A 26,955-nucleotide genomic window follows, 5' to 3' on the forward strand; every position below is an offset into this window, starting at 1 on the left:
GAATTTGGCGGAAAAGGTTTGTGGGTCCAGGCCGAGGCTCTCCTCACATAATAAACCTGAAGGCAGTGAGCGCCTCCCGTTGGCGGCTCTGGTAAGAAAACACCATTTTTTTTTTGGTTGGAAACCAAAAGGGAAATGACATTTGACAGCTCTGTGAAGCAGATGAGAAACTACATCCAGGGTGTCTGAGAGGGAGAGGCAGCTGCAGGGCTGACTCAGATTACAATGGGCTCTCTGTGGGGGGAGGGAGGTGAAGCCGAGGGCCCCCCGAACAAATCAGCCGTCTCCGGTATCCAGTTCAAAATGTGCAGGACGACTGGAGCAGTTGTGTTCACATCCTGCCTTTAACTACAAATCATCCTGTAATGTGACCTGACAGTCCTGCTGATCAGGTTTTTCTGTAAGAAATTATAAAATGTGGGCGTCGCAGCGAAACATGAATAAAAATCACATATAAAGCTCATCGATCAGCGAGCTGTTCTGGGGGTGTGAGATGAAACAAAAGCTCGATTCAACAGCCCCAAAGTCAAAATCCACTGACACACCCATCACCAGATGTGAGCCGTGTGCCGCCACTAGATGGCAGTAGATAACAACGCTTAGACAGACTGGAGCCAGAGCACGAGGCAGCAGCACAGCAGAGGAGAGGGCTGTAACTCAGTTAAAGGGGCAGTACGTAGCTTTGGAGAAGAAATACACACTCAGACAATGTTAATGAAGGTTTTTTTTCCATAACTGAATAAACAAGCTGTTCTCAGAGGAAAATAAGGACCCAGGAAGACTTTTCGATGCTAGAAAGGTGGCAGGGTCCGCCACATATAAAGGTAAAGTATGAACCTGTGTCGTCCTTTAAGGTCAGTTTGTTTAATCAGTCATGAAAACAAAGAGAGTTTGATTATTTAGGCATTAAAAATCAGTCGGTGAAGATCTTTCTCCTCCTCAAAACTACGTACTGCTCCTTTAAGACTTCTCAAAACAAATGCAGAAAAAGGGCTGACCGGTGAGGATTTAAGGTCCGTACCCTCTCAGAGGAAGAAAAACCCAACAATCTCTAAAAAAGAATAACGACTTTATACAGACAGGAGAGGAAAAAGTAGGATCAATAGCCCCCACTGGTTTGTATTGACTACAACAATCGATATAAATGGCCTGTTTTTACCCCGAGTGTAAGAATAATGACTTTTCCCAGGCCTCGGGCAGATTGGACGCTGGTATAATGTGACTGTGAAAAAGGGAAAGTGGAAGGAGATTAGACATCCGCCCAAGTGGACACGAGAAAAGATTGAAGACGTGAAGAAGTGTGTGTTGTTTTTTGTTTTAATGTGAAGGAGCGCCGGCTGGTGAGACCTTGAACTTGTGCGTCTCCCACATCTGTCCTGATGTGACTCCAGCCTCCTACCGTGAGGGTATACACTCTCCTCTATTAACACGAGTCATCACATCATTCTCTGCTTGTAATGGCGAATACTTAAGAGACACGTCCAACTGGGTCTCGATTGCTTCCTTCCTTCCTTCCTCTTCAGGGAATAGCCGGAGAATAGCGTCAGGAAGCAGACGAGGCACTCAAGGAATTCCTTTGTTAACGCTGCCGATTGAGTCGCACTCGACTGTGTTATCTAACGTAGCGTGAGGCAATGAAACAGGCGGCGGTAAAGATGTTCAGGATTTCTTTTATTGAAAAATATAGGTTATTTTTGGATAACACAGAGAAAAAAGGCTGTAAATGTACAGAAAAGAAGACAGTAAGGCTTAATATACAACATTACACAGGCAGGGGCATCACCGACAGCCTCCCATTCACACTTGATTATTAAAGGGGCAGCTCACCTTGAAATCAATTATGCATATTTTTCCTCTTACCTGTAGTCATTTCTATCTATCTGGCTTGTTCTGGTGCGAGTCGCCAAGTTTTAGAGACGTCTGCCGTCTCTCTGATATAATGAAGACCTCCTCCTCAGTTAGCTCAGCCGGCTAGCCTCTCGTCCACAACAAGATACAGGCTTCCTTCTGTGATACAAAAAATAAATCCATCTCGTCCGATAGCAAAAAAATAAAGATTAAAAAAAGGCATTTTATCCCAATTCGGTATAGGAAGCGTGCACCCACTCACGGACAAGAGGTGAGCTAACTAACCTAGCCGACGTCACCAAAGTGGACGCCATTAAAGTTTACGGTGACAAGTGCGAGTCTTGAATATATGAATAGTTTTTCAAATGTATTTTTTTGTTATTATCGGCGCTCTCCTCGGCTGAACTCGAACGTTAGCTAGCTTCTTATCCCCGGGCCTTGTTGTGAGCAGCTTCATGCAGGAACGATTTTCTTTCAACCCAACTATGATGTATGAATGAGCGTGCAGAAGGAGGCGTGCACCTGCTCGTGGACGAGAGGCTGGTGACAGCGCGGGATGTCAACAATAATTGCCTCCTCGTTAGCTTAGTTAGCATAGCCTCTCATCTGTGAGTAGATGCACGCTTCCTTCTGCGCAGTGATACTAAAAGAAAATAGTTCCAGCATGAAACTGCTCACGACAAGGTCTCAAGTAACCAGGTCTTGATTTGTGGAGTTTTTAAGGAGGCAGACATCTCTACAGCCGATATCTCCAAAACTCGACAACCTCGCACCAAAACAATCTGTCTCTTGGGTGCCCGGACTTTTTCCCTTGGAGGGCCAAAACTGAAACTTAATGGTGGACTATGTGCTGTGCTTGTATTGTTTGGTAAAGCTGCAAAAGCCACTTATGATATATTAGTTTTGAAATAACAATAATAAGTTTTTTCTTCATTAGAAACACTTGACGGGGCTGCAGGCTTCACTCTGGGCCGCCCTGATCTAGACACATGAACAGCACTACAGCTTAAAGCAAAAATATCTGTCTGATTTTGTGGTGAACTGTCCCTTTAACCGTTATCATTACCTGAATATATTATGTAGTGTTTGAGTGATTGGAAATATAAATATCCAGTTATGTGAGTTCATTCTCTCTCTCTCCTTTTTTTTTTTTTTTCCTTCCTGCATCTCAGAACTCTATTTTTACTCTTTAACCTCGGAGCTGAGACTCGGTTCTGAAACTTGAATTCAACAGTGATTTACCCGCACACACACACACACGCACACACGCACACAGAAGGATGTGACAGACAGACTTGACAAGGCTCTCCCACAAAAAAAAAGAAGTGAGCTTGAATTATATTTGGCTAGAAAGAATTATGATTTTGGCACATCTGTCAGTTTCAGTTAAGGCAGTGAAAATCAATCAGCGCGGCTGAGCCTCGACACTTCTGGCCACGGCCTTTAATGATGCAAGAGATACAGTGAAGCTGCAATGACTGTGCAACTTGTGTAAAAATAGCAAATCTTTTCTTAATGCTCTTGCATCTATTGCTGGCTGTGCTTCTCTCTTTTTCATCCATTCTTCAGACGGATAACGTAGCAAAGATATAAAACAACAACAACAACAACAACAGGTATTAAACAGCAAATACTAGTAGTGTCTGCTTTAATCAGGCATGTCGGTGCTCTGATTCTCTCCTCGTGAGCGGTAGTGGAAACCGTTTTTTCTGACATTAAGGCCGGACTAATGAGGAGCAACAATCTTTTTTTACAAGGTTCAGTTGCACCACTGCAGCTGCAGCTCGGATGTCTGAGAACGAGGAAGGAAGTGGTTATCAAAGTCTTCTCAGCTTCAACTTGAAATAACAGATAAGTCAAAAAGGAAGATGGCCAATTCACGTCAGCTCATCTGCAAAAAATCACCATCTTTATGGCTTCGGGGGTGAAAGAAAGAAAAAAAATCATCTGATTGAACAAACGGTGCCCCCTCGCCACACACACACACACACACACCACTCCTCACACCTCTTGCTTCCTGTAGTAACACCTTGTTTTATAGTGACGCAGGCCAGTGTGTCTCCGTTAGCTCTACAGCCCTGCTTTCCCTCAAACTGAGTGTGTGGCGCCTCACAGAGAATTAAAAACAAGAAGGGAATTTTGGTCTTTTGGGCTTCGTGGTCCGGCTTCCCGTCGCGAGGGACCCTGAGTTGCAAAAGGGAGAAAACACACTCTGACAGATCTTGTGGCACTTTTTACTGTATTGGTTTCAGATGAGAGGAGCTCAAGGCAAGGGCCAAACACAGCCCTCTTTTATTGTGACAAGACACCTAAGCAGTGACGGAGGCCTCGTCCTTCAGCTCAGGCCTCTTCACGTCCCACAGCCAGAGACAGACAGAAGGAAAGGACAACAAGAAGCAAATGAAAAAAGCACATGTGACAAGTGAGAGAGTGAGAACCGAGCTTCAGTTATGGAAAGTGTTTTTCCTACAAAAGTTTCTTCTCTAACCCGTCCTCCTCCTCCTCTTCTTACTTCTGGAATGTTCCATATTTTAAAAAGTGGCTGCTCCTCCGTGTCAGCTCCCCCCGGGGCGTTCAAACGGTGGAGGCAGGATTGACAGACTCGCAGAAGAAGTGGAGGATGAGGCTCTCTGACAGATGGAGCTCGGGCTCGTCCTACAGGAGCAGTCACTCTTCTCCTCGCGGTCCTTCCCTCGTCTTCACAGCTCCCGACAACAGTGACTTATTTCCATTTCAAGTGCAAATCCACACAGTCAAAGGGACTCGCCTTTTTTCCACATAAACTCCTTCCTGATCCGTGTCCCATATTCTTTTTTTTGTGTTTTTTTTTTAAAGAAGGCTTTTGGATTCTCATACGCGGATCTCGTCGTCTTCATCCTCCAGGAACGAGGAGAAGTTGCTCTCCTCCTCCGGCGGGGCGCTGAAGGTGGCGCTGTCCGTGTCTCCCGTGTACGTCTGGCTGCTCGGCTTCTCGTCCAGAGCGGCGGAGCCGGAGCTGGACATGGAGCAGCTGTCCAGATGCTGCAAGTGTTTGGGTCGGGTCTCAGGAGTGTACTCTGGGGTGTAGGGCCCTCCGTGCTCAGGGCCCAGATCGATAGAGCTGCCGGCATGCGGCTGCAGATCTTCTTCCTCCTCCTCCTCCTCCTCCTTTGCCTCCATCTGCTCCTCTGCATCCTCATCTTTTTCTCTCTCCACGCTGTCCTCCTCCTCCTCCTCACCGTGAGTGCTGAGAGGCGGCGAGGCCCTCCCCTCGCTGCTCTTGCCCTCCTCGTAGCCGAGATCGTCCTCCTCCTTCTCCATCACCCCCAGAATCTCACCCAGCATGGAGGGTCCCAGATCCACGTGGAAAGACATCACCGACTCGGCGTGCTTCATGCCGCCTCCGTAGTGGTGGGAGGTCTCCGGGAGCTCCGTCAGCTCGCCGAAGCTTCGCTCCTCCAGCTCCAGGAAGTGAGTGGCCGCGGCTGCACCCCTCCCGTCCACGTCCTGCTGCTTTAAAGGACTCGAGGACAAACTCTTTGCCACCATGCTGTCTCTGTCTCCGTCGTTGAGGAAGGGCAGAGACATGGCGTTCTTCACGTAGGTGGGCGACTCACCGGGCACCATCAGGGCGTTGTCTCTCTGCTGGTCCACTCTGGTCACCGACTGGGAGCGCTTGCTGCTCCTGAAGGTGCGAGACAGGAGGCCGGGCCGGGGGGAGCTGGGGTAGGACGTGGCCTCTGGAGGTTCTCCCGAGCGGGTGCTGAGGAAGGACGTGTCTCCAAACGCGTCGCCGCTGCGGCCGACGTGCATGGTGTGGCGGAAGTCGCCCAGCGGCGCGCTGATCATCTCCCTGGTCAGGTCCATGCGCGAGCGGCGCTTGGTCTGGGAGCCAGACACCAGTTGTTTGAGGATCGGCATGGTGGCTGATTAGCCGCTTTATTTTTTGCACAAAGAGGTAACGAAAGATGCTTTCAGGCGACGACGAGAGCTTCCAAATTTGGGATATATAATCCTTGTTAGAGGCCTTGGAACGAATATCGACACTTCTCAATTGCAGTCAGCCCGGGAACCTGAAAGAGGAAGAAAAATAGAATAAATTACATCAGATTTATTTAGATGATAAATTTATCCTTCTGGTTAAATAACAGAAGACATTCAGAGTGAATAGATCTGTCAGGATGTGATGAACAATCAAAGAAAGAGACATGAAAGCAATTACTAACACAGAAAATGACAAAAAATAAAGCTCACACACTTTTACTGACGTCTAAAAGACACATAAGGGGAAACTGTGTGTTACTGCACAGCGTCCACATGACGCTCTGTGAGGAATATTCACAATACAGCTGCAAAAATCGATCAATTCATCTTAAATGTGAATATTTTCTGGTTTCTTTCCTCCTCCATGACAGTGAATATGAAGATACATGTCTTTTTACTGGACAGGAAGGGAAACCGTAATCAGCAAAGTAACTAGTAACTAAAGCGGTCTGATAAATGCAGCCGACATCCACATTCGGCTGTTTCATCTCCGCCGAGTAAATAAAAACATTTCGAGGAATTTCAAAATGTGCCACTAATTACTGGGGAGTCAAGCTATCAATTACGCAGCTCCGTAATGATAAGAAGCACTCCACCAACATCTGTGTGAGATGACCTCTGAAATGCACTGGAAGAAGAAAAACACACACAAGATGGGAAAACACCACAGGATTCTGCTTTTAACTGCATCGTGACGGCGGCCGCAGACCGACATGAATCGGAGGAGGATCGTCGAGAGCTGCCAGAGTGACGCTCGACTCTGACAGCACAGCAGACAGTCGTATGACCGAACACTCATCGTACGAGCATCTGAGAATAATAACACTCCTCTTAACTACTCAGCAGTCACAGAAGTGTTGTTTGGACAAACGTATCTGAAGCTGTGATCGCAGAAGAAGAGATGCTGTGTTAATATTCTGCGGCCGTCTGCTTCTCCTTCTCGGACAGCAGTGTTCAAACCCCTGGAGGTTTGTGACTGACAGCTGATAGAAAACATGTTTGCTGAAACATGCAGCCCAGACAGAGGAGACGAGGAAGCTAAACCGAGCAGCTCCGAGGTCCGAGTGAACACGGCCATGACAAACACGAGACTGACGGCTGCCAGTGTGATGACAGGGAACACAGTACTGTGGTGGTTTTGTTGCCAGGTTTGGCTCCTGGCAATCCGGGGGCCTAATGTTTGACAGCTAATAGGAAGCTAACGTTAGAGGCATGGTGGTACCCGACTAACAGCACTGGATCCCCCGTCATCAAACTGGATCCAGTTTGGTCTCGAACACCAGCCGAAGGGTTCAGGCCGAGCAGCCGGCGGACTTAAGAGGGAAAACCAGAAAATACAGTCTCCATAAAATATGATTCAGTTTCATCAAAATCAGTGAAAAAACTTTATAAATGTGTGTTTTCGTGCAGTTAAACATTCTTGTGACAAAGTTGAAGATCGGTTGACGGGTGGATGATATTATTGGTTAAGGTTGGTTGTTACAGGCTGACATAAGCACAGGTGACATTTTGTTTTGCAGGAAGACGACATGCAAATACAAAGAAATTAACTTTTTGTAGCTTTTTTTGGCACATATTGTTAAATAGGTGCACAATTTGACCGCGGACATGATCACAAACGGTTAAAAAGCCATTTCAGTTCGACTTTAAAATGCAGAAATAGATGCTTTCATAAACATCACATTCCCAGCAGAGTTCGACAGTCAAACAACAAAACTTTATTGCCTTAAATGAAAGTGCACTGCAACAACAAATATCCTTCCTTCATCACATATCTTTGTCAGTGTTTGATGACCTTTTTCGGGGGATTACAGTAAAAAAAATGTGTTTATCAGCTGGAGTTTTTCTCTGCCTGATATCTGTATCGAGTATCGGTCTGTCTCTAGAGGAAACCTCACCGCAGGCTGTCAGCTACCACCGCTGCTACCTCAGGTGCTGCTCTGTCTCATTAACAACACATCCCATCATATAAAATACACAAAATAAAAAACAGCCCTGCCAAGGTGGTCCTGCAAAGTGCCGAGCGAGCACTTCTCTGCAGGCAGACATGAAAAACACATGCACCTCTCTCTGACTTGTGGGTGGAAAAAAGAAAATCTCTAACGGTTCTGTGTAAGCCGGCCTGAAGGAGAAAGTGCTTACCTTGCCGTCTTGAGCGTGCACATAATGCCCGTCTCTTTGTTTACACTCGAGATAATCATTAAAACAGTCAGAGACTTAACCTCGACTTTGGGTTTCTGGCAGAGACGCCTCTCCGAAGATATTTTCGGTCAGTCGGCTGAAGAGCCGTCGGGAGGTTGGGGCTGTTTAATGTGACAGCCTTTTGAGTGCATTGACCTCATTCTCGTGTCTCCACCCCCCCCACCCCCCCCCCACCCCCCACCCCCCTCTGCCAGCTGAGCCTCTACTCCTCTTCCTGTTAATGCCCTCACCTGCTTCGGTTTCCATGGAAACACCCTCCTACAAGCAAGCAACAGCGTTTCCTGTCTGGGGCTGCAGGAGGCTTCGGGGCTTCATACATGCATGCAACACATGGCCTCCTTCTGTGTCGGCCCAGAGCTCACACAATGTGCCTGTTCATCTGCAGCCTGCAGCGTTTCTGCTGCTTCTCTTTCACATACATCCTTTCTATTTTTATCGGTAAAACTTGGATCTGCCAGGATTAAAAGTCAACTATTGGATTAATCGGCAACAATTCCAGTAATTCATTAATATGTTTGAGTTATTTCAAGTCCAAATTCTTCTGAAATGTGAATATTTTCTGGTTTCTTTCCTCTTTCATGACATTAAACTGAATATAAGACAGATGAAGTACGTCATCTTTGGCTTCGGGAAACACTAATTAACCATTTTCCTACATTTCATAGACAAAACAACTCATGTATTAATCAAAAAACAACATTTTTGACCTGCAGCCCCAGTAAAAATGAAGATGAACTCAAATATAAACATGTTCCGGTGCTGTAAATAAAAAAATCTAAAGCATCCGGGTCAAAAGAAGCAAACGCGTGTCAGATTGCAGCATTTCTGAGGCGTCACACGTGAAAAACTTTCCGTGAACTCTGAATGGTTTCGTGCCAAAAAACGCACAAACACGGCAACATATTTATTATTGAAGCTGCATGTTCTGATTTGTTTTTTTGTGGAAATAATGAGAGGGAAATAATTCACACCCAGCCAAAAAAACAAGTTTCTTTTTTCTTCCTGAGTGGTTGCTTCTGGGTGGCATAAACAGACGAGGAAAAAAAAAACAAGCAGCGGGTGAAACAAAAGGAGAAAACCCGCCTCCGACTCAGAACCCTCAGGCCAGGATCAATCTGACAGGCTCGACGGTGCCCACTGCGAGAACATGGCTTCTTCATCAGCTGAATCTAAATCAGATCCTGAGTCTCAGCAGCAGTGGAGGCCTTCTGCAGTTACATCCAACATGATTCACAGCCCTGCTTTATTTATAGCCGTGTGTGCGTGCATGCAAGTGTGGGTGTACACGTGCATGAAAAAAAAAAAGTGGAAAAGGGCCTGAGAAGACAGCAGTTAGCGTGGGAACCGCGGGGTCACGGCGGGGGGATTGACTTTATAAACAGACCTTCACAACACTCGGGGTCTGGCTGCAGCGGAGCCCCACTGGAGACGCAGAATGTGGGACAGAAAAGAGACGGGACGAGAGGACGAGACACGTCTGCGTCGTTTCATTCTGGCGACGGTTTACGAGCTCCTCAGAAACGTGACACGCTGCAGACTCATCTGACCTGCAGACCCTCTGAAGATGTCTGAGCAGTGTTCATGTGGTATTTCTCAACTGCTGGGTAAAACGCAGCCGTGTGAGCATGTGTGCACACAGGCTGTGATAAACTTAAGCACACTGGGAAGGTTTCCAAACTGTCGCCGATGCCAGGCCCTGCCGGTGTGCCCCACGGGACCTGATTTTAGAAAACATATGCATGGTGAGAGACGCGTGAGTTTCGCCACTTACACGACGGTTGTGTGTTTAGTCTGTAGTCTTATACTTCATTCCTCTTATGATAAACTACGACTTTCTCAAGTGGATAAATTGTCTTTTAAATTGACACATCATGGCTCAGATCCATGAGTTTTAGCTCTACACCTTGTTTTCGATTGCCCACTTGCCCCTCAGTTAGTTACAGAGGGGCAGTGGTTGAAATCTACCAAAGGAACGAGACAACCCGTCAAAACCTTCATACGGCATCAGCAGTCGTCGATGGCGTCTACGTAAACACACGAGACCGGACATTTCCAATATGCCATCACAGCTTCACCCTACCATCCAAGTCATCAAATAAAAAAGCCACACTGCATCATTGTGGTGCCATGTACCATAAGCTAGCTAGCCAAGACACTCGAGATACCGTGATAATATCGTTAACGTGAATTATTTTGTCCACGATACTCGTCTAGTAAAAATATCTGCTATCGTGACGGCCCTGTTATAACGTAAAGGACCATAAAACACTGAAATGACTCTCGCTACCCTTGTTTTGATGTGTGCCTCTCTAAAACCTCCACTTGGAGAGCCATGTGGGTCGACCACTTTGCCCTTCCCCTCTGTCACAACCCGACCTGAGACACAGTAGGTGTGAACAAGCAAAACAAAGAGGCAGGGCTGAGTGGTGGGTGTGTATTGGGATGAGGCCCATATCCACCATTCACTACTGTGCATATCTTTCCTGTCCCATGGCGGTTCACCGGAAGAGGAGGGCCTTCGCCTCTCTGTGCTGCTGCACATCTGTTTTGGTAAATGATATTCCAAACCCATTTCCCCCCAAATGTATTTATGTCATGGGAATGTAATGTTAGCCCTGTTTATAGATCACATAACTCAATTATCAATATAAATACCTAGCTGAGGTCTCGGGAGGATTCCTAAATCAGCTCGTATAACATCGTATGGTTATAGCTGCTACTTAGCGGTGAGAGAACACACACCCAGCTCTTCTTTTAGAGGGAACGTACAGAAATAACAGAGGAGGGAGGTGAACAGAAATGGCTTCTTCTTCTTGGTGAAATGGATGACCCGAGTGAAATTCACCTGGGAGAATCTCTCGCATCTCAAAAGGAAATCCTGTGCAGTCATTTCTTAACGTGGACAGATGCTGCACAAGAGGAAGTGAGCACACGAGCTGAAGCGGTGACTCAGAAATCACTCGAGAGTTTTTTTTACAGCTCACAGAAAAACAACAGACTGAATTTACATGTTCATGTGACATCCTGTTAAAAAAGATTTTGACCTGCTGGATGATTTGTGTAATTTTCACCTCTTGTCAATTTCTCTCACACGAGGCCGGTGGACGCTAATACACAAGAGATCACTCACAGACACACACACACACACACACAGTCAAACATGACTAATGGTCCATTTCCCTAATCGAGTATTGATGCGTCTTCTTTGTGCTTAATTCGTCCTGTGTGTATTCTGCTGTCTGGGAGAGGGTCGACGGCTGCAGTGATGGTGGGGGAAGCGCTCTGTCTGCCTCATTTGAAGGCACTGACCTGGATGGACGACCGCATGACCCGAGGGTGAAATGACATCGGGGGGTGGTGAGGCCACATGTGCCCCAAATGTGCGTCCAAAACAGGGACTAACATCTCCAGCTTCGTCGTACCATTTGCAAAAAAAATCCCATTTGCTGGTGAAAACCCCTCATTCACTGCCATATGTTTAAGTGCAAGAGGTATGCAGCACACACACTCATAACACACACACATGCTCCAGTAATTAAGCAGACAAATGGCCTCTAGAAGATAGGTATCTGCCGCGCAACTCAGTTAGCAGGGCTGAATATCTCATTTAGGAAGGAGCAGCCGAAGGACAAACAGTGGAAATTACATTATCTCTCAATCACACTGACGGGGGAGCAGCAGACATCAAGCTGACGCTGCTCTTTGAGATAAATACAGCGATGAGAAAATGTAGTGATAAAGCCCGCCCACTCACACGAGAGCCAGATTTAGCTGCTGTCTAATTGGCTCGTTAAGGCCACCGTGGATCCGGATCCTGTCGTCGGACCTACAGGGCACCTGGGCCGCCCTCCTGCCCCACCGGCCCACTTTCAATGCCATTCTCCAGCGTGCATTTCCAATACAGCGAGGAAAGCCAGCGGCTCATTTTGATCAAAGAGCAAATCCAGAATGTGTCGCTGTGAAATGAGGAGGGAACGCTGTGGCCCGGTGACGCACCAACTCCAGGCCTTCAAATGTTTGCTGCCGTTTTTGTGACCAACCGCTTTATCACAGTTTGACACATATAAAGCTGAAAAAATTTGGAAATCCGACAAAAATTTAATCGATTAAGAGATGTTTCCGAGCAAAAATGCCAGAAGTGGTTGTTCAAGCTCACCCAGTGTGAGGATTTGCTGCCTTGTTTACTGTTTAATCTCATTTTAAATGGGATATTTGGGAGTTTTGGACCGTTAAGGCAGCTTTTTTCATGATTTTCTGACATTATTTTCATTGTCGACTATTTTCACGATGAACTGATCAGTTGTTTGGTCTATTAAATGTCATGAAATGCTGAAAAATGACGTTCAGTGTTTCCAAACGTCTTTCTTTATGAATTTTGACATATTTCCTGACAAACCAATTAATGGATTAACAAAATCGTCTGTGATTAATTTGATAGCTGATAACTGATCGCTTAATTGTTGGAGATCTACATTTTACAGACTAAACAACTCTGTGAATAATTGAGAAAACAGTTGACGGATGAATCAATAATGAGAATAATTGTTGGTCACAGCCCTCGATAGGAATATAAATCAGGACATCGTGAACACAGAGACTATTTTCCCTATTTTCAACATCTTTTATCATAACAAGCTAAAAAAACCCATAAATACTGATACAATTCTTCCAAAAAAAACAAGTAAAAAGCCTCGAGTGCAGGAAGCAGAAGATTAAAAGCCTCGCTGTGTGGATTCCTCAAACACAGAGAGCAAAAAAAACCCTCACATATCAGTGTTATTGCCGTCCCTCATACCCGGCAAGCTGGTGTGAGGCGAGTCTGTTATGCAAATGTCACACCTCACCCAGCGGGACATTTTGCTCGCCGAGGATCAAAGCACAACAGATTGTTTCGAGCTTTTCCTGCTAATAAAAGTGCCTGTAGGTCTTTGAATTGGCGTTCATATCAGTGAGCTCTGAATCTGGAGCCGATCCTCAGATCAGCGAGGGGAATATCTGAAGGTATAAGCAGCTTGGACAGAAGGAACAAACTCACAAGGACTCAGCGGTGTTTAAAAATAACAATGAGTAGACCGGCAAATGATTACACAACTAAACGGACTGTTAATTCCATCTAATCAGCGTGCGACGGTAGCTGGGTCGGTACAGCTGTTTGAGAGGGAGATTCAAGCACTTTCGAGGGACCCAAACCAATCATTCCCAGACTCTCCAAGCCTTTTAGCATCACAGCTAAATCGCTACTAGAAATGCAACTGCAAAAATATTTTTTTACCCCCAGCAATCAATGTTTATTGTCACCTTGTTGATTTTACTCTGATAGCTTGTGAGCATGATTATGTAACGCTTGCAAACCTCGACACCAGGACAAAACCAGCCAATATGACGACAGGATTCTTGAGTTTGAACATTAAAAGATAGGTTTTTTTTACATGATTGTGTCGGCTTTGCGCTAACTGGTTTAGCTGCTGTTCACTGCTGTGGGTGTGTGCTTTGTGCTAACTGGATTAGCTGCTGTTCACTGCTGTGGGTGTGTGCTTTGTGCTAACTGGTTTAGCTGCTGTTCACTGCTGTGGGTGTGTGCGTTGTGCTAACTGGTTGAACATAAACAACGAGCATGGATATCATTGGTACTTTAAGCTGTCAAGCTAGCAGCTCATTCATGTGCGACTAGCTGACTAATAGCTTTTGGTAATCTCTGCCTAAACTGTGGGAGACTCTGGTCATTTATATTGGAAATGTGGATACAGTGTCGGAGGCAGAACAACGAGGCATCAAGCCTGAAAGAGCTCGACTTCCAGGTGTAAAATCACCTGATCTATCACATTGTGTGGCCCGCAGAGCGTGCGCAGTGGAGACTGCTGTTGGCCAAGCGGCTACGTTCTGGTTTAGCCTTTCGCTAACTTGAACAGGAATAAAACACTTTAACAGAGCGTTATCACTTCTTCTTTCACCACGTAAGCTTATCGGAGAAAGTCCATTTGGGCTTCACCTCCACCTAAATTGGCTTCAAGGCCTGTTCCTGTGAGAGTGTTTGATTTATTGATGGCTGTCTGGATGTTCTACAAAATATATTTTTTAAAAAAATCACTTCTAAAAGAACTTTCCAACCCTTTAAATGGAGCAGAACTTTAAAGTTTCAGCAAGAAAAGCTAGCGAGGAGCGAAGGCAAAGTGACGGACAGATCACGACCAGAGACACTATAGCTTTCAACAGAGCCCCGACAGCCAATGAAAGGTTTCCTGGCAGAGAACAGAGCCTGCAGCGACTCGGCTCGACGTGCACCAGCTGACCTCTGATACCCGAGAGGAGACGACTCGTCTCTCTTACATTTACCAGCCGACGCCGCCTCCAGACACGATGCTCCAGCGTCCTCCGCTTTGATGAAACTGACAGCTTTTATTACACGTAAACATCGAACAAGAAAGGCTGCACTCTGCATCGACACATCCAAGAGAAAAGAGTATTCTCTGGGCTCAGACTGGTGACAGATCTATAATACCTTTTTTATAAGGACATAATATCTATTTCTGTTCTGAACAACATCAGCGGTACCTGTCTGCTGGGCTCCTGGAACAGGAGGCTGATGGTGCGGCGAGACACTGGCACAAATCCGACGTATCTTATCATAATCAGAGAGACTGAGCAGTTAGCACAGTGACACTGGCAAAATCAACCCCAGAGCATGCCAGAAAACAACCGCTTAACATTATTTTGTTTTTTCCGCTAATGAGACACGTCTGAAACCTCTCCGGCTTTCCATTCTCATCCAACTGGAGCTTGCAGGGGTCAACAACCAGCTCAGGGTCGCCAATAACTGCCCCCCGTCTCTTAAAGAGACGCCTGAGACAACTTGAACCACAATATAACCTCAGAAATTAGCCGAAAACACAGACGTTGCCACACATGATGAAGCGTTTCATGGAGAGGAACGTGGTGGCGTGTTCGGGGGGGTACGACCACAGGAAGGGCAGGGAGAAAATAAGGCAGTAAAGCCTCCCATCTCTCCGGAAATCTACTCAGCCTGCCCTTCCTGGCCACTCGTAATCTAAACAAGGCTGTCCTCCATCATACTGTATTACAGACAGAGGGGGCTAACCAAACAAACACAGCTCATATCTCCATCAACACACAGTTTTAATAACCTACAGGACTCTGTGTTCACCAGCAGGCCTAGATTAAACATATATCCGTCCATACAGCTTCAATGACATTTAATCATCGCAGAAGCCGAAAACACAACCGGATCCTCTGAGTCACCGGTGCCGACAGCTCCGCCCTCAGGGCCCCAGGTGTCCGTATCACCGGCGAGGGCAGCGACCGTCTCTGAAAGAAAAAGCTACAGAAGGAGAGCGAGGTTACATTTTTGAAAAGCTGCGGTGCTCCTCAGTGGAAAGAATGCAGGGGAAAATTATGGGATGCTGCTCGAAAGTGCGAGAGTGCTATAATTACAGGGGTCAGGACAGCAGAAAAGGCAACAAAATGCACGAGCTGCTGGAGGGAAGCCAAAGTAACAGCTATCAAACAGTGGAGGCTCTTTCTGGAAAATAGTTTGTCTTTTTTTTACAAAATATGAGAAACCACTCGACTTCATGTGGCAGCAGAGTTTGCTCTTTAAATGGATCGTGAGTGCACCGAGCGTGTTGTTCTCTTTCAGAACTTAAAATCCAATTAGTGGATTAAAATGAATCAAATAAAATAAGAGAAAAGGTTCGACCTGAGAGTCTTTTATGATTAACCTGTCGAAGTATCTGCTGCTATGCTAACAGATACTCCATCTCGAGCTGGGTAATCTGCTTTGATTTTCATTATATCGTGATATAACTCGTCTTTTCCTGGTTTTAAAGCATCATGTAACTTTATTTCACCTTAAAACAGCAGGTAGGATCACAGTGTGTAACGCTTTACAGCACAGGACCATATATCAGTGGTTTTGGTCTAACTGGATCATGTTCAATGGAGAAAATGTCTTCTGCCAACCTGTGACTGTTGTCGTACCGTTAGCTCTAGAAGCTAATAGAGCTAACTTTTACCGTAGCTACAAGCTGCCCCTATTAGCAGGCTCCGCTCGGAGCAATCGCCGTGGACTGTCAGTGTTTACACCGCTATCACAGCTGCTTTGGATCGCTCGGAGGAGAAGGAGGTTTTCAGGTCCAGAGCCCGAATGGGCACCAGAACCAGAGCTGGGTGAGCAGGTCATCGGGCTTCGTGACAGAGGTGAAGAGACTGAAGAGGACATTGACGGAGTAGGAAGTAACATTAGCCGGCTTACTGAGTTATGTTTGTGTTGTTGTTTTTTTCCCCATTTTCATTTCAACACAGATTTAGCCGGTAGCATGTAATGACCCAGTTACTGGTACTATTCTGAGTTGTGTGCAGCACATGTGCAAACTTTGGCTGCCACAAGGCAAAAAAATACCTGTGCATGTTTTATTAAAGACACCGTTTACACTGTTAGGACGAGCTGAGTTTTGTTGGTAGTTAGCACGTAGCTTCACATTACATCCGACAAACTGCTACAGAAACCTGGGATTTGTATTTACGACCGTTGTCTTGCACTCAAACGGTGACGGGCATCAAATCCACCCACTTAGTTATTATATTCACATTACTGACAATTGGAGTATTGTCTCCAGTACGCTAGTATCTATAATCGAGGTATTTGGTAAAAAATAACATCATTTCAAAATATCGAGATCTATTTTTGTGTCCGATACAGCCTGAAAATATCGCTCTATTACTTTAAAGCCATGTCGCTCTGCCTTAATGAGTCTAAAATAGCAAAAAAGTATTCAAACTAACACAAAAAATATACTTTATTGTCGAAAAATACCTTCTTCTGCTCAGCCATCGTGACATTTGTGCGAGTTTTGAGATGATAAACTCCTCGTCATTGTCTGCCGCTGCCCTGATACCATCAACTCCATCCGATATTTACAACTACTGACGAGGAAACAGGACGGAGGAGAAGAATAAGCATTTCCTCCGGCTCGCAGCACCAAACCCCAGCCCACGGCCGGGCCACAGTTCAGCGTGCTGGATTAGACCAGAAAACAATGCCAGCAAACAAAAGACACAGGAACAAACACGGCATTCACACGCTGACATACGAGACGCCTCTTAGGATTTTATGTTGGGACAACAAGGTGGTTGTTATGTCACAGGTCAACCAGACGACATCCATGAATTATTTACTCGAGTCCATGTCGTACTCAGCCTGGATTTATGTGGTAGTACAACCCAACATCTACTTACTTACACTAAAGACCAGTCACGTCCTCTATAATAACCCAACGGTCCACTATCACCATCCTCAGAGGCCTTCCAGAGAAAAAAAACAGTTTATGTTGGTATTTCCTGGAATGTGAAGGGGCCGGACGGACGAGGACACACACATCGCCTCGAACGAGCACACAAACTGCAGACATGTTCAAACACGGACGACAGGACTTTACACTCGTCGGCCACAAATACCACTAAAGTTGCACTTCGGCACCGCAGCAGAGAGGGATCATCACGAACTCCCTCACTTTTGTCGACTAAATTCGGAGCAGGTTGTGTTTCCCGGGCCGCGAGCCAGCAACTGCTGTCGACGCTGCGCTGTGCCCAATAACAGAGTGCTTGGCAGAGTGTCCGACACCACACGGGAGGAAGGATAACTTTCACCTTCAGGCACTAAACACATGTCTCCTGCAGGCAATTAGATGCTTTGTGATTTAAGAGACAGTAAAGTAGAGCCTGTGCAGGCTGGTTAGAAAATGTTTTCAGAGGGGGAGGCGAGTAAACAGGCTGAGCTCCTGACTCAGATCTCAGTGATGAGGCTTTGCATGTTTGCTGTGTCATCAACCTAAACCATCAGAGTCCAGGCAGGACGTGTTGACGTCTCACAAAAAGGGCGTCTGTGTGTTTTGGGTCAAAAGTCAAACTTAAACCAGCGAAAAACAAAAGAAAGCCACTCAGTCCGCCTCACAGGGAGACACCTCTGATAACATTATCTCCTCAAACAATTGCTGAGGAGTTCTTATCAGCGTGCGATGGCCCGCAGACCTGAGCCGTATTATCATCATCCCAGTCGGTGAGCTCCATCAGATGCCATCGTGACTCCCCCCCTGCCGAGGCCAATTTATGAGAAACTGCCAAGTCGACAGTCTCGGGGACACGTTGGGTGATGAGGTAGACAAACAGGACAGGCGTGCACGACGTGTCGCAGCAGATAGTGGGTGATGTAATGTGTGGATTTTTACATTTAGTCATCTGATGATGTAAGAGACTTCATGTCAATGTGTGCCGGTAAAGTTCCTCTAAAGAAGAAGACACGTCACTCAGTCTGGAAGGAGTTTACGCAGAAGTTACAGAAGTCATAGTGGAGTAAGAATAAAGATCTTTATAAGAGTCTTTAAGTATCCGATATTTAATGACAGTAGAGCCCGACCGATATATCAGCAGGCCGATCGGTATCAGCATGTTTTTCGACTTTTCTTTAGAGACTATAATGCAGAAAAAGATTCTTGGGGTTGTTTATAAGGATTAAATTCCAAGTTAAAAAGGTCCACTTTGTAAGAAAGTTGATTTTTCAATCTCATCCCAAAGCATGGAGACCAACCCGACCCAAAAACCCAAAGTGTCCACGTTTGATGAGTTTGGAAGGAGACTCAAAAATCAACTTTGATACAAAGTGGACATTCAGGTTCACTGTTTCAGGGTAATGCTTTAATTCTAGAGAGCTTCTTGCTTCTAGGTTGATGGTTAAACTGTAAAACACCCTGCAGCTGTTGTTTGAAAACCAAATTTGAGGGATTACTACAAAAGAAATGCGTCTTTGTTGACCCACAGATCGATGTCAGAACTGTTTACTCGCTAAAAATCATCATTTGCCCCCAAAATCAAGCACCAGTTGAGCTCAAATCAGAAGTAAAAGTAAATTCTACATATATTTACATGTATCTGTACACTGTACACTCTGATACAGGATGTAATCTGCAATGTAAGTAGCAGCTAAACTTACCAAATGGATGTAGTGGAGTAAAAAAGTACAATATTAGCCTCTGGACTGTAGGACAAAGTAGCAGTATCTCAAAATTCAACTTCAGTACAGTACTTGAGTAAATATACTTAGTTACATTCTATCACTGGTCACATAATATATCTATAGTAAAGAAAACCATGCATGTGTACATGTAGGCCAACACCACATCCTCTCTGCATGCAGTGCAAAGCAAAATGTCATCCCCCACATGTTCGGCCTAATTCCTGAATACTCCCCTCTCCTCCTGTGAGTTTCCCTTTAATGGAAAGTGATATTATAAAAAAAATATAGAAAAAGGGAAATCAAAGCATCCATTGTGCCTCCAAAGCTAATATGATGAAGCCAAATGAACATGGTTGCTGAGGGGGGGAGCAGACAAAGTAGCTCCTCTCCCGACACCACAGAAACGCTTTAAAGAGCAGAAACACTTCAGTGTGAGAGGATCTCTGACAGCACTCGGGACATTTCCCCCCTCTGTGCTGCTGATTCCTCCCCACAACAACACAGGCTGTGATTCAGGGTGGGTCAATGGCAGCAAGGAGAACAATAAGTAGCTGACCACAAAGAGTCAGCTGCCTGGCGCACCGTGCGCTCTTTTACGCAGCCGCTCTGCTCCACACACACACACACGAGCACATCCGAGCTGCACACACACATGTAGTAGTATTTTTTCTTGTTTTCTGTTTATCAAGTGAAGTAGAAACACTGGAGAGAGAGCACGCACTTACCGAGCATCCCATTCATAAAAGCCGGCTTCACTTTGAGGCCCCCCAGCAGGTTGACAATGGAGAGGGGGCGCGTTCATCAGACGGGAGGAGACGCGGATCAACTCCAAATCCAAATAACACACACTCTCACATTCACGCACACAGCACTCTTCTTCTTCTTCTTCTTCTTCTTCTCATATATGTTTGCGTTGCTGTCACCGCATCTTCAGACGCGACGCTGCAGCTCTGAAGCGCAATAAGTCACTACAAAGCTGCTGCTGCCTGCTCGGGAGTGTGTGTGTGTGTGAGTGTGAGTGTGTGTGTGAGTGAACACGCCCTCTTTACATGGCTGCTTAAAGAAACAGGCTGCCAGCATGGGGGCCACTCACACAGCTCTCAGCATGCAGTGTAGAGGGAGGGGTCCGCCTGTCACATCAACACTTATCACATAGAAATCACCAGAGAAGCTTTAAAAACATCACTTCACCACCAAACATGACACCATATAGGATATTTTTAATCATTTCTAATCACGTGTTTTCCACCAATCAAGGGGATTAATATCCAGCAGCTGTGTTTATAATAGCAGTGGTGTAAATCTGCTGAAGTGCTGCTTTATTCTGCTTCAGTCTCCTTTTGTGATGTGTCATTCAGAGAATCTGCAGACTCATCCTCTGCAGGGCGCCAGGCACAGCAGAGGAAGTGAGATGATATCATCCTGCAGCTCCTCAGAAATGTGATGCATGAACTGTGTCAGTGGGTAGTGTTGTGAAAGAAAGTACCTAACAGTCATACATGTTATATTAAAATATTACTTAGTCATGAGAGAAGTACTGGAGGATAAGTATCAGCCTCGTTTTATCACCTGGGCTTTTTTTTATCTGAAGTAACTAAATATATCAAATAAATGTTACGAGTAAATGATTTGCCTTCAAAAATGCAGAAAACGAGAATGCTTAAGTAAAGTACAAATATCTCAAAAGGATGCATAAATACAGTACTTGAGTAAATTAACTTAGTTACATTACATCCTTGCAATTGTGAGACACTAACACTAGTAAATTTACTAGGAGAATACAATACTCAAGCTAGCGAGGCTAACAGGACCCAGTAACAATGTGTTTCTATGTGCAAAAACATCATTTGCTGCAACTTTAAAGATGAAATAATTACGTTATTTATCATAAACAACAAATAATGTTGACGTTATGTCAAAGACGTCTATGTACTGCGTTGAACTGAAGTTAGCATGCTAACTTGCTAGCCCTGGCCTATCCTTTCTCGTGATACCACACATGGGGACTCAAGTCATTTGATCCCAGTCTCAAGCAAGTCCCAAGTCATTATTACTGGTCAAGTCCTTACTTAAAACAACATAATGTAACTTTACCGTAAAATAACAGCTCCAAAATCATGCTGTCATTGATGCTAGTGTCTTGTAACAGTAACAGGCTGAACGGTGTCTGTCTGCCACATAACGTTGCTTTAAAACATAAAAAAGTTAACATTATTTTAAAAAAAGGTGCAATATGTAAGAATTGACAAATACGAGGCAACATATCACCAGAGTAACTTCAATCTGCTGCTAACTGTAGCTGCTATTAGCTCAGTTAGCCATGCAGCTAGCCCTCGCAGTCTGGACTGGGAGCTCAGGGGCTCCGGGGAAAAGTGTTGGTGCTTCACGCTAATAGCACAGGAGATTTGGACCAGGGCTAGCTGCTTAGCATGCTAAAACTGTTATTCCCTCAGACTCTGTTTATAATTTTATTTTAGATACGTTCTCAAAGAGAATTCTTACATAATGCACCTTTAACAGAATGTGAAGAAATAGATGTTCATGTACTATGTTGCAGAGATATCTACTAAAGTTAGCATGCTAACCTGCTAGCCCTGGCCTGTCCTATCTCGTAATAGCAGAAGTCACTTGGTCCAAGTCTCATGTCATCCACTTTGTATCTGACGAGGTGACAGTATAGCTGAGGCCTCTGGAGGAGGGCGCTGATGAAGCCCTCCCTCCTGCTTCACTCCACTCCTGTCCCCAGAGTCAGACTTAAGCCTACAGACCAGTTCACTGAGAGAGGACTTTACAGTTGAAAAATGTAAAAATAATTGCATTTATTCTGGAATATTTACTGCAAAAGGAGTGGGGGTGCCATTTTAAGGATTTTAAAAAAGAAACAGCTCTCCTCTCTTTTGAAGTCACAACACCGGAGTCAAATTATTCACGCTTGAGAAGTTCAGAAGCTTTCATTGATTTTCTTGTAAAGACTCCCTTTAATGGGTGAACCTTTTATATTTTGATCTTGTGTATTCCAGACTGATCAGCTGCCGTCTGTCAGCGACTGCTCATTAGTCCACTTTGCATTGGAAATGAGAGGGGAAGCAGACGCGATGCACCCCAAGGCTGCTCGCCCTGAGCTCCAGAGAGGAGGAATGTGTGAATGGTTGATAATTATCAAAGGGCAGAAGTCACTTTCCTCCGATACCTGCACCGAATGACTACTCACCTCCGTCTTTCACAGCCGTTTCACAGTCTATCCATCCATTGCTATACTTTAAAATCTGTGCTCTTGCCATAATGTAATGAGCTGCACTGAAAATGTCCCTCACACACATTCAGAAGTTATTTCCTGCCTTTGGCTATGTTCCCAGTACGGTCTGTCCCTGCAGCTGATGGGAGAACAGGCCTCTTTATGATGAGAATGTGACTGCAGTGGCCTTTTGTTCAGCAGCAAGCTGTGCTCACATTTTATAAGTTGCTTCTTTGACATGCTCATGCCCCAAAACTATCAATTCTACCGCTCGCTACCGACATACTGCTAAGAGGAAACATTAAATGTGTGTCGACCGGATGTTTGACTCTCCAAACCTGGTTACTGGAATCTGGTTAGGACAGGAAATCGTAGGCTCGCACTTCCAAAACCTGCAGTTACAGCCAGTAATCAGGTTTTCTCTCCTGGCCCTCCGAGCAGAGTGAGCGCAGACAGTTTTACGCATTCAGTGCTCGTGTTAGTTCTCGGAGGCAGGAAAGTTAGAAATGCAGGCTCGTTGGTGATACGGTGAACTTTCCACTGACCCGTCAGGAGGGTTAATGTCATGTCTGCAGGATGTAAAGTAGCAAAAACACAACTTTGTTTAATAAAGTGAGGATGATCTGCATTCAAGTTATGAGCACATTGTTTCTTATATTCCAGACCCTGTTGTATGGAGGATGAAAACTGTCAACATTAGAAAATCAATAAATGACTACTGTCAATAAAAACAACATATGCGTAAATGTTGTTTAATGAAGCAGAAATGAAAAAAGAAATGTAAAAAGAAAACATGGAAATAAATATGTTTGTGGTGATAAACAGGCAAAAATACAAGTAAGCACATTATTTCTTATATTGTAGGCCGTGTGGTATGGAAGATGAAAACTGCCAAAATAAAAAATAAGTAAAAAAAACCTGACAACTCTCAACAATTTTTAAAAAAATGTGTACATTTTGCATAATGAAGGAGACATGCATAAAGAAATGTAAAAAGAAAAGATGGAAATAAATATGTTTGTGGTGATAAATGGACAAAACGCAAAGGGAAATGTCAAAAATCGATGATTTGCATTGAAGTTATGGAAAATACAAGTAGGCTTTTTGCATAATGAAGGAGAAATGCACAAAGAAATGTACAAAAAATACAGAGATAAGTGAGTTTGTGGATATAAATGGGGAAAATAATACATGAATAATGAGAAATATTAATAAAAATCCAATTAAAAATTAAAAAAGACAGCTAAATAAATAGGGTAATAAATACAAATACAAATTAAAAAGCAGAAATATCACTTTATGTCATATTTTATAAATTAATTAATGCATTTTATTTATTTCTTCTTTATTCATTGTTGATTTTGTCAGTCTAACTCCTCCATACAGCTACACACTGCTGTTGTTGCAGCTCTGACAGCTCTGCTCAGTAACACATCCTCTACTTTCCCCTGGCTAACTTACACATTTCATGTTTTTCAATCTTCAAAAAGAAAATTACTTCTCAGTTGCATGTTGGGGCGTTCAGGAACATCTCTGGCTGTCTGGCTTGTTTTTCACTGGTTTCATCATCCGCTGCTGTACAGTGATGCTCAGAGGATCAGATGTTGAGGTTTCTACATTTTTTACTTGGGACCCCTTTAACCCTTGGTCGGTGTGTTATCTCTTCAGCCTGACCAGATCTGAGGCGTCCAGCAATGAATCGGATGCACATTATAAATCTGATGTTTTATGTTATTTCACAGCTGAGGGTGCACAATAAGGTCAGACTTCACAGCTAAGCCTATAAACCGTATAAGAGAGGGAAGACCGTGCCCTTTAATCACGTTGTCTGTCGCTTTATGGGTGAAAATTTGGATGGCAGCGGCCATTTAAGGACAAATATCACAGTCCTGATTAGTTCAGCGAGTACATGCAGCAATTTCAGCTTGTTTCCTTGCAGAGGACAGTGGAGAAAAACCTATTTTACAACCATCCCAAGGCTTGGACCATGCTCACACACACAAAAAAGAAACATTATGACTCATAACCTTCATTTCATTTCAACTAAACTGACTGAGTGAATTTAAACGAGGTGAAGGACTAAATCCTTTGTTCATCAATATTTTTGAAAAGGCGGTAACGTCCAATTTCTCTTCTGTGTCCTGTTTTTTTGTCCTAATTTCTGACTCACCAGTCAGGATGAGTTAGCCGCGCTGCAAAACTCGCTCTGATGCACTCCGGCGAACGCAGTCAGAATTAGGACGCATTCTGTATAAGTCGGTCCCACGAGGAGACGCTGAACTGAACTGAAATGCATAAAAAAAAAAAGAAAATGTAACAGATTTGTTGATGTGAAGCTGCGTCTGTGCGTCTGACAGAAGATCACTGTGTATGCAGTGGATCGGCAGAAGGTGAACAATAGTCACGTTAGCGTTGAAGAATTACCATAATCTGGATTTTACAAATTAGAATTATTCAAGCGATATGTTATGTTTAGGGTTTTTAAAAACTGAGCTTTAGTTTTGTGGCTATAAAATATACATGAGATGTGATGTGACTGATTTCCCCTATTCTGCAGTTGAGGGACTGTTTTCTGGGGGAATATTAAGAAATGTAATGATTTGCATAATGATCAATTATCCATATGTGATGATCCATCCACTTATGCATCTGCCAGTGTGATTTAAACTGATATTATGGTCTGTTAAAGCTCCTAATGAGGGCAAATACAGATGTTCCAGCAGCCACTATCAGTACCCTTGACATGACTTTCTCTTTTTTTCCCCTTAAAACCTTCCAGCCTGATCCCTCTGTTCTCCCCCCTCGCCTTCCTTAAGATCAATGTTTTCCGGCCTGAAATAAGGAGATTACCCAGACGCACTCTCCCACCCTCCCCCCAAGCTTTTCAGCATGCTTGCACCGGATCAGGTTCTTCTTCAAAATTCTGCCCTGTAACTCATGCTCTTATGCATCCCAATTATGTCTCTGTTGTGGCTGAGAGATTCAGGCCCGTTTCTGCACTGTGGGATCAAGTGTCACCTAGAATCACTTTGTCTTCCAGACCATGCAAATAGGTCTGACTGTCTGTGTGAAGCAGTCGCCTGCGGGCTCCGATACGGTTTCCATTTGCTTTAAAAACCCGACGCTAATTCAAAGATTCACCTTGCTTTGCCTTTTTGAATGTAAAATGGGGTCAAAAAGTCTGAGACCAGACAAAATACTTCTGTTCTGAATGTCAGACGTTTTTCTTTCAGTGAAAATTATCTCAGCTTAACAATATAAGTGAAAAGTTCGATCTGAAAAATGTATGACTTTCAGAATACCTTAGTATTTGTAATGCCCCCTTTAGCTTTAATGACACCATGCTCTTGAGCTGGCATGGACTCCACAAGTCTGTGCCAAACCTGATGACTCATTACCGCAGCATGATTTGACAATAGTCCAAAAGAGTTTTTTGTGATGGTATGTCCCTGTTTTGCTTTAATGACAGTGTGCACTTGACCTGGCATGGACTCCGCAAGTTTGTGCTAAACCTGGTAACACATGTCATCCCAGCTTGACTTGACAGTAATTCAAATTTAGCTTTTGTTTTGAACGTAAGACATTTTCCTTAAGTACAAATGATAATATAAGCATAACAATATGAGTGAAAAAATCTGGGCTACACAAATTTCAGAATATCTCAATATTTTGTATGTCCCCCCCTTTTGCTTTAAAGGCTGCATGCTCTAGAGCTGGCATGGACTCCACAAATTTGTGCCAAACCTAATGACTTTTGTTATCCCAGCATGATTTGACAATAATTCAAAGGGTTTTGTGTAATGGTTTGTCCCACTTTTGCTTTAATGACTGTGTATTCGAGCTGGCATGGACTCCACAAGTTTGTGCCAAACCGGCTGACTCATTATCCCAGCATGATTTGACAATAACCCAAAGAGTTTTTTTTTGTGATGGTGTGTCCCCCTTTTGCTTTATGAACATGCACTCCAGCTGGCATGGACTCCACAAGTTTGTGCAAAAACCTGATGACTCATGTTATCACACCATAATTTGACAATAGTCCAAAGGGATTTTTTTGTAATGGTATGTCCCCCTTTCGTGTTAATGACAGTATGCACTCAAGCTGGCATGGACTCCACAAGTTTGTGCAAAACATGGTAATCTGAGCATGATTTGACAAGAATCCAACACGATTTCTTGTGATGCTATGCCCCCCCTTTTGCTTTAATGGTAGCATGCACTTAAGCTGGCATGGACTCCACAAGTTTGATGTCTGATGACTCCTGTTATCCCAGCATGATTTGACAATAACCCAACGAGTTTTTTGTGATGGTATGTCCTTGTTTTGCTTCATGAACATGCACTCCAGCTGGCATAGACTCCACAAGTTGGTGCAAAACATGGTGATTCATGTTATCTGAGCATGATTTGACAATAATCCAACAGGTTTTTTTGTAATGATATGCGCTCCTTTTGCTGTTGACTCATGTTATTCCACAAAGCTTCTTGTGATGTCACAAAATGCTTGGCTTTCTCAGCCTTCAAGTGCCCCCATAAATGTTCATTGGGGTGGAGGTCAGGTAACAGTCAGGACTCCGTGGTCTCCTTTGGTCTTACAAGCTTCCAGGTGTTTTTTGGCTCA

General features: G+C 44.4%; 1 protein-coding gene across 3 annotated transcripts; it reads right to left on the bottom strand.

The window, feature by feature from the left end:
- Positions 1–1,650: 1,650 nt before the first annotated feature.
- Positions 1,651–20,100, bottom strand: LOC141019055 (cdc42 effector protein 4-like). 3 transcript variants are annotated; one of them, XM_073493833.1, is made up of 2 exons: positions 19,825–20,100; positions 1,651–5,900 (listed from the first exon to the last, which is right to left on the bottom strand). In XM_073493833.1, exon 2 carries the CDS (start codon positions 5,746–5,748, stop codon positions 4,699–4,701), a length of 1,050 nt encoding a protein of 349 aa, XP_073349934.1. In that variant the 5' UTR covers positions 5,749–5,900; positions 19,825–20,100; the 3' UTR covers positions 1,651–4,698. The 3 variants fall into 3 exon arrangements, with proteins under 3 accessions (XP_073349934.1, XP_073349936.1, XP_073349935.1); XM_073493835.1 differs by lacking the exon at positions 19,825–20,100 and adding an exon at positions 17,330–17,432; XM_073493834.1 differs by lacking the exon at positions 19,825–20,100 and adding an exon at positions 8,014–8,114.
- Positions 20,101–26,955: the final 6,855 nt, after the last annotated feature.

The sequence above is a fragment of the Pagrus major genome, chromosome 23 (genome assembly GCF_040436345.1).
Source record: "Pagrus major chromosome 23, Pma_NU_1.0".
Lineage (NCBI taxonomy): Eukaryota > Metazoa > Chordata > Actinopteri > Spariformes > Sparidae > Pagrus > Pagrus major.

Excerpts from the sequence above, each read along its gene's own strand:
- LOC141019055 (XM_073493833.1), bottom strand. The coding sequence starts at position 5,748 with ATGCCGATCCTCAAACAACTGGTGTCTGGCTCCCAGACCAAGCGCCGC.